Raw genomic sequence first — 11,483 nt, 5'->3', positions numbered from 1 at the left:
ATTTTCTCACATTTTAGGGGGACCAAACCCCCAAGTCGGCGTCCCCCCGCTATGCCCTTGTACATAACTATAGAATTTACAGAAATGCTGAAAAACAACCCTTTCTCGACGCAGTATCTCCATAGTGAAACCACCTTCAAAATTCCGAAAAAAAAATAATTCTCTCACAGAAATAAATTCTATTAACTAGCTTAACATTTATATTTTGTATCGGAGATGGCAGCACCTTACTGGGTTTTGTTTAGGGCCAAGTGGTAAAAACATCTGCCATATTCTTAGGATACTTATTTTAAAATTTTCAAAAGTTGCGAATGGTTTTTAGTAGATTTTGCCTATTTGTTGAAATTAAGCCATTCAATAAACTTAATAGTTTAAAATCAAATTATGGAAGTTTTAAAAAGGTGGTTCCTCATACTGAGGACACACACTGCACATCTAGAGCAATGAGATATCCCAAGTATGGAGCGACCTTGTTTTTCTTCATTTTCTCCCCTTTTTCTTGTTTACTAGAAAATGGGTGACAACAGCAATGGTGTTAAAACATCTCAGATGTGTATTATTTGTGGAAGAGTTTCGGGGGTTAGGAAGGAAGACAATGTATGCTATTTTTTTGTCCCGCACATAACCATTCATTCATTCTAGTAGTTTTAGAGCGGCTGTTGACGACTACTTTCTATGCTGTTTTAATTTTATTTTCTAGAATTTACTTTGCCTTGAGGTCCCCCCGATTATTGTGCATTTATTACTTTTATTGGTGGTGAAATACCTATAAAATTCCTTAGTGCAGAGGAAGCAATACTATACTAATTTCGGAGCTTCCCTCTGATCCAGAGTCTAATGCACCAGATGATTTATCCGATGAAGAAAATAAAGCAAAGCTTACTGCATGGATGATGACGAAAATGATGCTAATGAGAGAACCGAAACCTGTATTTCAAGGAAGTGTTACCATCTCAGGAAATTCTATCGATGCCGGATACATCGCCAATCTTAATGTTCTTATTCTTTTTTTTTTCAGTGTCACTGATAAAAAATTTGGCATTTCGAACAAATTTATACGTCACTCAAGAAGGAAAACTTGCACTGCCACCTCATTGAGAGATGTACAGCTATATCAATATTCTTATGATCATTTTGGCCTAAAAAAATATGTGGAAAGGGAATTTTTTTAAACAAAATGTTGCTTCTGCATTACACACTAGGAAAGCTTTCCGTGTTCTATGTGGGCAGTGTCCCTGCTGTGCGACCACCTGTTTGCTGGATTTTGATGAAAATAAAAGAAGAGTTGCAAAATACATTTAAACGAGTCCTATGTACCTAGTATATGAAGTTAGTTTGGCCGAAATTCTTTTTTTATATACAGTACACCTCAGAGTTAATGAGAGGAAATATGTTTTGAATTACTGAAAGACAATCACGTAATTAATGAAAAATAGTTACAGAACCATTGAGAGTAATTTCAGAATTGTTGAAAGAATTGTCATGAGAAAAATAAGAATCGGTGAATGTGCGAAAAAAATTTTTCATAATTAATGAAAATTTAAAATTCCCCGCCCCCAAAAATAATTTCAGAATTTATTTAAAAAAAATTAAAATAACACTTTTCATGGATATTCCAAAGTAAAAATTCAAATTTAATGAAAAATAATTTCAGAGTTGATAAGAGTTCAATAATTTGGGTGATCCGTGTTTATATTCACGAGGGGGGAAGGGGAATTCCACGATATGACTTGGCCTGCAGTTGTGAAAAGTTTTGATTTTGCTTGCAATGTGTAAAAGGTTGAAGACGCCTGGTCTAGGCTATAGTCGGGACCCTGCTGACCTCGTGAAAATCCTGATTTATTGTAACTGCTAAATAGGCGCACATCAACAATCTCAGCTTAACATCATTGGAAGGTATGATGTATTCTTTTCTAGAGCCATTGCTCTGCAGGTATGGATTCATAGATTCTGAACACTCAGCGATGAAATCTACACTGATTCATTCACATATTGACTAGTTTAGGGCCTGTATAGACTGCTTTTTATTATCATTCCTGCTTTTCTCGGGAATGCCCTCAAATCCATCCATACTCCACTAACTTGGCAGCTTCAGCTGATCTGAATGTGAAAAGGAGTGATATAGTTTTGGTTGGAAGTCTTAACCCTAGAATGCTAACTCTGCATTTCAGAAACATAGAGGTATAGGCAGTTAACATGCAGTTTTTATCAGCTTTTTTAGTTAGTATTCTACGGTTAATGTAACATCTGTGGCTTGGTTCTTTTCGAAAAGCTTAACTGCAGAGACCTAGCCCCATCCTAGACTCTTTTGACTGTTTTTCTTCCCTTCTCTCGGTCTTGTCCGGAATCTCGCATCTAAGAGGTCATCTCATTGTGCTCATCAAATGAATTTCTCTGTAATGCTGTCTTGGCTGAAATCGGTTTTTGTTGCCTGGCTGTTTTACTTTTGTTCTTCCTTTGAAAGACGAGCCTGTTTTAAAGTAAGAGAAATTTAATATTTTTAAACCTACATTTCCCTATTTAAAAAAAAAAATGTATAGATTCGTCCGGTGTCACATGAATTATCCTAGTCCATTCTTTTGTATGTAACAATTGAACCTAATAACGTGCAGTGTGTTTTGGTGAAGAGTTAATCAGATTGAAATAGTTTTTTTTTTCCAGGTTTGTTTAAAAAGTATCCGACCATAATCTTTAATGCGTAAGCCAATGAAGCTAGGGAGGCATGGTTTGGTGCACTCTCATTTTGTTATAAACCGAAAATTCGCTGGCGCTTGCTCTCTTTTACTCATTGGCAGTCCGCCTGCAACTGGCAGGTAAAAATTCAAGCATGCATACTAGGATCGCCTCCCTAGCTTCATTGGTCCACGCACTAAAGATTATGGTTCGATACTTTTTGGACAAACTTTGAATTTGAGTTATTTGAAAAGAAACATTTGTATTATATTTGTAAGAATAAATTTTTTTTCCGTGTATTGAAATCTTGAAGTGTTTACTCATATTCAATAAATCAATGATTTCCACGAGATTCCATTTCCAAGAATCTCCCTCTTTTTTTGATGCAATAAAGAAGAAACCAACGATAAAATCAAATAAGGGGAAAGTCATGACCTAACATGTTTTGACACAAAATGGGTTCTATCTGCAAAGTAAATGCAGGGTGAACGCGCAACATGTTCTGCCAAACAAAAGGAGAGGGGGACTGATAGAGGAGCCCAAGTGGAACATGAAACACCGTACCAATCCTGTCCTATCCAGAACAATTTTCGAGTTATGGTTGATAATCAATTATGGAAAATCCAAATTTATGAAGTTTCTGGAAAACCCTCATGCAAAACAAACACGCTTAGAAAGAGCAGAAAAAAAATTGTATAAGGTATCACCATTTTCATTAAAATATCTGGATTTAATGGTGAGCTGAAAGATTGGCGAAGTTCGAAATCACATTGTCACCAAAATTTTTTTATTGCCAATTACGCAAACACTTTCTAGCTACAACAGGTCAAATTTACCAAAAACTTATCCATTGTACCAGCTTCTGGAAGAGCTTGCAATAAACCACATTGGTTTTCTGGTTCAGGAAAAATTTAGTTTTCCGTTCGCAATGCATCACTGAAATCGGTGTTTGTTGAAGCAGACATTTCAATAGATTTAACACTTCGCCAATCTCTCAGTGCTTGTAGCTTGCCATTAAAACCAGATATTCTGACACCTTATATGATTTTTTCCTGCTCTTTTCCAAATACGAGCTCAGTTTAATGTAGGGGTCTCTTGTGCAAATTTGAATTTTTTCAGACTTGACACATTTTCCTTCCATAATTGAATATTTTGCCCTACAACTCGAAAATGGTTCCACATAGGACAGGGTTGGTATGGTGTTTCGTGTCCCACTTGGGCTCGTCGATCACCCTCTTTCGTTTGGCAGAACAGGTCACATTCACCCTGTACATAACATTTTCTTGTGCGTATAATTTGCAGATCTTACGTTTAAAGAAATGTCAATTTCTTAAAGAGTGCATCGTGCGTGCAATGCTGTATCTCCAGTTTTTTTTTCCAGAGAGGTTTAAATAGAGTATTCAAAAATTAATTTTTGAAGCACATAATTTTGTAATGTTAATAGCGTTTGTTATATATGTGCGCGCAGTAGGAATAGTCTTTTTTGGGGGGACTATCAACAGCCCCGAGATTTCATGATTTACGAATGACAGATTGTCCCATAAATTTATATAAAATAGTTTAAAATTCATAAAAATTTGAAGGAATTGGTATATTTGTGGTCTGCGCGAAAGTTATCTCAAGAAGGATTTTTTAGTACAGTGGAAAAGAAAGTTAAAATTTTTGTCGATAAAGGGTGCTGCACGAAAGGAAATATGCAAATCCTATAAAATGTAGAGTATATGATTAACAGCTCATTTCTCTCTGAATTTTTCTGTGACTGGTGCTTACATGAGGTTTTCATTGTGATGACGACATTGGTGGATAACACTATTAGTGAGGTTTTACCTCAGCTATGAAGCACCAGCTGAAGCTTTACGAACATTTGAGATACGAAAGCGATTGAAGAAAAGTTCAGGTACAATCACTTTTGTCAAGCACCTTCTATCAATAAAAATTTGAACTAATTTTTTTCCTCTACCAAAAAAAAATCCTTTGCATTCAAATATACCAATTCCTTGAACCTTTACGAATTTATGGTGCATAATTACAATGGTGCTTTTTTCCCTCAAAGTAGTGAAATTTACATCAGCAGATAATACGCCACCACAAACTATACACAGGAAGTTATATATAATACCTCAATGTTATGCTGACTAAAGATTGCTGTCTCCCTTTTAGGTTGGTTTTCAATCAGTTGGACACACTGAGATCAGTTAGCACCCATAGAGTATTGTGAAACACATTAAGAAACATACAGCTTTTCCTAGTTATTTTCTTCTTTGTTATGTTAATTTTCAGCAAAGGATTATTGCTTCCCCATGCTACAGGGTGGGCAAAAAGTCTGTGTAGAAACTTTAAAAATTCATAAAAACCAGAATAATAGCATTGCTAGGTCACGGGAATTTTTTTAAGACAAGAATAAAAAATAAAAAAAAGAGCCGATACGTGGCCCGGAGTCCAAATCATTACAGCACTATGTATTCCATATGACCACCACCACAAGGGATAACACATTGCAGGCGAGTCACACATCCAGTAATGGCAGATTGTGCAGCAGGTCCAAATACACGGTTTATAATGGTGAACTGGTTGTGGATTAGGAGCGCAAGTTTTCTTATAACTGTCTCATTTGCATATTTCCACCAAAGTCACTCGTACCAGCGCCACCTATTGGTTGTTCTTAGAGTTATTCTTTTTCCTGTCTTAAAAAAATTCCCGTGACCTAGCGATGCTTACCCTGCAAACCGTTTATTTCGGTTATTTTTCCGATTTATATTCATTTTTAAAGTTTCCACAGACTTTTTGCCCACCCTGTATTTTGTTTGTGAATTAGAGATTATTGTTCCAAAAATTTACAAGATTTGTGGTAGTATTCACACATAAATATGCTTTCAAAAATTAATTTCAATGCCACAATTATCGTTAACTGACTTTAACACATGGCCATTAAAGAATATCTTAGTGTTTCTCAACCCGTCTGAACTCATGGACCATCAACTCACCATGTGTTTCTATACGTGGATATATTATATCTGTAGCATACAATTGTAATAACTTTTGTTGCTTAGACAACTTTGTTGCCAAATTGACCGAGGTCGTTTTCACAATATGCTCTTGTTTTTGATACGTATTATATTTAAATGTACATACGAGTGTGTAGGTAAGCAATAAAATATAAATCTTATGATTTTGTTTTTCGAATAGAATAAAATTACATAATCCAATTTTATTTTAAACTTTAAAAAATTATTCGTTACGTTACTGGTAAAAAAAATATTGAACATTATAACTGCAGTTGTATATATTCTCACATATGCATATCACACTTATTTATATTTTTGAATAACTGTTGCGTTGCAAATGCATTTTGTATGCGCGTGCTCTAACAGATTTCTTACCCTTAAAAATGTATATCACTGGTTTTACTATTGCATAATAGGATCTGACATCGCAGTCTTTTTCCCTCGTACAGTAACGCCTATTGTTGTTGTCAGCGAAATTCTATATTTCTGAACAAATAAGGTTCTCCAAGTTTTTTAGCTAATTTCAACAATAAGGAAATGGGGTCATTCAAGTATTACATCAGCATCAAGGGGGGAGGGGGGTTTGGATTTGATGACTTTTGATGACGGGGGGGTTTGAAGGTAGCTTACATCAGCCATCCCCTTTTTGAAGATATGAAATATTCTAATAAATATGGATAATAAATAATTATATAGAATATTCATAAATATTCTATATAAATTTTGCTGGGAGGGGGGGGTCAGTGTTTTGCTGACAAGAGGGTGGTCAAAAATGGCTGAAAATCTGCTTACGTAATACTTGAATGGTCCTAATTGACTTTTTCAGTTTTTTTCTACAAAAAACAAACATTTCTTGAGGCAAAGTTTAATGTCGCAGAAAACATGCACTGGCAAATAAATGAAATTCACACAGAATTCTTTTAAGCCATCTGATCAACAATCTACTTTGTTTTGTTGTAAAACTCAACAATAAGGAAATGGGGTCATTCAAGTATTACATCAACATCAAGGGGGAGGGGGGTTTGGATTTGCTGAATTTTGAAAATTGAAAACCTAGAATTTTTTCTTACTTTAATAAAAATCTCAATATTTCAATTCATTAAACATAATGTTGTCCTTTTTCTTACCCTAAAAATATAAATAATGTGTCTTCGTGTGTAAATGCATCAATCATATAAAGGAGTCTCTGGTGAACTTCACAAGAAATTTCTTTTCGAGCTTTCATTATTGATCCTACAGAGGCGATATTGTTCTGTCGGGGTTTTTCAGTAAGTATTGGTCAAGTAAAACAATCAAGTGACCACATTCATATAAGATTCAGTGATTTTCATTGCGAAATTTTTTGCCAAATTAGTATTTTTATATCAGCTAGTCTGTAAAGAAGAATGTCTTCAATTAGCAGAAGCAAGTACATCTATATTAGGGGAAATTTACTGTGCATGCAATTGAAAGTGTAGTTATGACGTTACCATTAAGGTAAAACTAAAAATATTTCAACTAATGTTTTTTTTTTTTTTTGGAACAATCTAGTCCATTATGAAAATATGGAGTGAGAATATTGAAAATGAGCGGCTTGGTCCTTCTAGTGTTAAAGCAATATACAAAGTGAATATTTAATCAAGCATACACCACTTAGGTTACGAACGTTTATTTATGCTAATTTCAGCACAGCGAATACTACAATCAGATAATAATAATACTGATGTAAAAAGAACAAAACCAAGAGTATTCTTTTTCTTCTTCAGATCATGCTGAAAAACATAAGGTCACGTATCACACATACAAAATCTTCGGACGAGTACCATCATTTTCACACGCTTTCATTCAAAAAAAATTGTTTTTTGTTCTGCAAAAACATAAATATCTCGACCAGGAGAAATTTCGACATTGGTCATATCATGTTTCAAAATGTTGGAATACATTAAACTGGAATGGTTTGAGAAAGATAAAATCACAGTATGGAAATTTTCGACAAGCATCAGTCAATGACGATGTCATTTAAGAATAAAAATGGAATGTGCTTTAGCATAATGAGATGATATTTATAAGCGAAGAAAAAAACCTAGCAGTTGAGAAATACTGACAAGTCAAGATACCTGGAATTTCAGTCTTGAATAAATACATAAAAAACAAATACTCTGAATAGCATCATTTTAAAGAGCTCTCAATACAACCACCATAGGAATTTCCATAAAAAGAATCGACGAAAAGAAATATAAGCTTCATAATTCCGTATGCAACTGCCAAATTTTAAATGGTGTTGCAATAAGAAAAAACAGTTTCATCATCTTAATACTTACTATTTTAATCCAGCCGATTAACGTCAGAAAAACAACAATTTCATGATAACGAATACATCACAGCATTATCATGGAAACGATTCATGGTACGATGCAACTTTGCACCCAATATTGAAATCAATTATTTCAATATTATTGTTAATAACAAAATAAATCTATTACCAGCTGCTCTCTGGGTATAAAAGGTGAAAATGCCAAACGCTGTTTTTTGGAATCAGCGATAAATTATAGGTCCTGGTTTAATTAACCCTCATGTACAGAAAATGGCTGGTGAAAAAAAAAATGATTGATTAATCAGCTGCTTTTATTCTTCATGTGTCATTTATTTCAACGACATTAGAATTTAATGATCAATTATTCTCCGAGATCCTCGAAAAAATAGACAGCATCTTAACACAAACACGTTTTTTAATTCAAAATGCACGTTTTGAATCGAGAAAGAAAAATGCATGAAATAATAATACTACGATGTAAAGCAAAAATGACTTTTAAAAAAGCCATCAGCGATAAAATGATATTAAAAAATGCTTCTTGGCTCTAGAAACTTCACAAAAACAATACTGAAAGATTAAAAAAAAATGTTCTCGCCATCGTCCAGACGAGTAAATAAATCTATGAATATAATCCTCTTTGAATAGAACTTTATATGCCTTAAAATAAGACATTTCCCATCTATCATTCTTTACTGAAATAAAATCTTAGGAACATCAAGATTGGGATATGAAGTAATATGGACGGGAAAAAAAAATAGGAATTTGAAGACACAGAATATATAAATAAATTGTCTATATTAATAAATAAAGTAAATGCATTTTTGGTAACTAACAAGTCTGAATTATCTTGTTAAGCATAATGCTGCGATGTAGGTATGATAATTATGTCTGTGCATGAACTCTGTACTTTCCTAATGAAATGAATGCATTTGGATAATTTGAAGCATATTTTTGAACCATTCAAAAGACACAAACGCCAGGTCAAGGTCATATCATGTTACAGAGATCAGTCTGCGTTAATGGCTGTGTCTGGGAAACACAAAAATCCAACAGACAGAAAAAAACACTAAGAAAGGAATAGCTGTTTGTCTAGCTGATGTCACCTTGTCAATTTTGTTTGCATCGAAATGTTTGAGAAACTTCAGCAATTAACTATTGCTATAGACAATCTTAAGGTTTCACAATTATTGGAATCCTTACACATGTAAAAAGATGTCAAAATTAACATCCGATCAGCTGTTGGTGATTCGCGAATGAGAATAAATGGAATATTTCTGGATATGGCCCAAAATGTGACTGGGAATGATGATACACACTGAATCAACTAGCTGGAAGAGATCTTGGCAACGGGATAAGTCCAGTGGCAAAGTTCTTGCATTCATTCATTCATGCTCATAAACATTCGGTATTTTTTATAATGATCTCCAATAAATAATGTTCTAGAAACCCGTATATATTTTCATTTCCAACCACATATTCTGTAATAAACATTATTGAGGTTCCGTGCATTCCATCAACCCCTCACATATTAAGGGATACCTGTATAAAAGAATATTGTTTCTGATGCAGTAAGAGATGCTACACGAGAGACAGTATGTATCAAATTAGAGACAACTGTATATGAAGAAGAACAGGTTTCCCAGTATAAAAATGGTCAGGGAAAATGTAAAATATTTGATAAAAGTCAGGGAAAACTTGAACTAAAAACATTTGAGAAAGGTCAAGAGCTTCAATTAAATTTCTTTCTATAGCCAGGTGTAATCAGGGAAAATTTTTGAGTCTTGGTAAGCAAAATTATCAAACAGATTTTCCTGGGAACCCTGTAGAATGGATATATAGTATATGAATTCATCTCTCTTACACTGTATCCAGTTGTCCATACTTCATATGAATAATGGAGAGTGGCAAAGAATATATGTATAGATTCAATTCTTTTCCTCACCACTCTTATCAATGGAAACAATGCAGTTTTGCTCCATCTCAACTATATCATTAAGATGCATAAGTGACAAAATCTACTGATCTATTTCAAACTTAATGACAAGCAACAATTCATTTTTGACATGCGAGTACAATGGGTTCAGGGGCGGCTCAAGAAAAAATCTCTACCCCTGCAGGACCTTATTTTGGTATCCTCTGACCACAGTTTTCTTGGTCAACAAAGCGGTTTTTTTTTATCCTTTCAACTTGGATTTGATGCAGATGTGATGGCATGGCCCAAAAGCTGCCCGAGTGGATAACCCAAACAAAATCAATTTTTCACAAATTTCATCTGTCACACTTTGACATTCTTAAGAGAATATGTTCTATAATTTGTATGAGCATCAACATATTTCACAGAACAGTTCAAGTTTAGCAAATAAGGTAAAAATTGTATTCGACAATAAGAAAAGTAATGAGCAAAATTGTTTGATCAGTAAATGGAAGGAAAAATAAAGTCAAATTCAAACATAAATCGAGCGCGTTGAATAACAAAACTCTTATGCACTACACAAACAATTCACAAAAACAACATTAACACACAGATATTGATATCACTGGACATTTTATAACCTGATCAAATGCCATAAAAAATAAAACTCTCTGATCCAAATTTTATTTTCATTTTAATGAGGAACCAGCAGATCGTCGGTTTTTGATCCTAAAAACAGAACAGAATCTGAAACAAAAAAGAAAAAAAAAAAAAAAAAAAGTTTTCTATATTTTAAACGTGTTTAAAAAACGTGTGACGTGGAATCCCATCACCAAACACAAGGCACCCTAAATGAAGTGATTATATTAAGAGAACAGAGAGATTTCATAAAATCTCTCTCAAGACATCCATAACAGATCGATTCGATATGAAAAATTATATTAATTGAATGATTACGCAGAGAACACTCGGAGCCTTTTATATTTATGAATTGCCACAATTCTACAATGGACTAAACTTTTTCGTCTTCTGCATGAACACTCCTTACCGTTGAATTAACATAACACTGTTGAGCTGTTGACTCATTACACTTGAAGATGCCAGGGTGATCTGTTTTAAAGCTTCCCGTTAATTCTAGTGGATTTCTCATCACCAAAATTTAATTACTGCATGTATGTTTTATCGGTGATCATTCCTTCAAGTTCGGAAGGAAAAAAAATCAAATTTTGGAACTGCACATTTGATCATAATATGAAACGACTGATATGCTAGGCGCTTATTGTTTACTTCATTGAACATTGATTTGTGAGGCTGTCTGAAAGATCAAATATTGAAATCCAACAAGCATAGATGAATTCAAAAAATTTATCATCAAGTGAATTCTGATAACCTTCCAAATGTTGCGAAACAAATAAAACTGATTTGAAGTACCCTGGTGTGAATTTTTTTCGAAGGCATCATCTACATGAATATAATGATTTTTCCGTATGTGTTTGTAAATTCTCTTCTTAAATGTACAACTTTAGATCAATCCATGCCAAATTTTATATATATATATATATATATATATACACACACACACCAACAGAACTCAATTTGA

The 11,483-nt window shown here is 33.8% G+C and overlaps 1 protein-coding gene across 8 annotated transcripts in view; it reads right to left on the bottom strand.

Moving 5' to 3' along the window:
- Positions 1–7,310: 7,310 nt before the first annotated feature.
- The window catches only part of qtc (GRIP domain-containing protein quick-to-court), a 39,235-nt gene continuing 35,062 nt past the window's right edge, over positions 7,311–11,483 (bottom strand). For 4 of the 8 annotated variants that reach the window (XM_089251329.1, XM_089251328.1, XM_089251330.1 and 1 more), the window contains exon 6: positions 7,311–10,630. Coding sequence is in view for 4 of the 8 variants with exons in the window: in XM_089251325.1 (XP_089107451.1) it covers positions 10,573–10,630 (58 nt within the window). In the remaining 4 variants the exon portion in view is untranslated. The remainder of the gene's footprint in view (positions 10,631–11,483) is intronic. The other 4 variants (XM_089251323.1, XM_089251324.1, XM_089251326.1 and 1 more) reach the window with 2 other exon arrangements.

This window comes from Pholcus phalangioides, unplaced genomic scaffold, assembly GCF_987345545.1.
Source record: "Pholcus phalangioides strain wild (caught in Gottingen) unplaced genomic scaffold, Ppha-v1.0 ptg000024l_1, whole genome shotgun sequence".
Taxonomy (NCBI): Eukaryota; Metazoa; Arthropoda; class Arachnida; order Araneae; family Pholcidae; genus Pholcus; species Pholcus phalangioides.
Note: the sequence above shows the minus strand (reverse complement) of the source record. Positions and strands in the feature narration are given on the sequence as shown.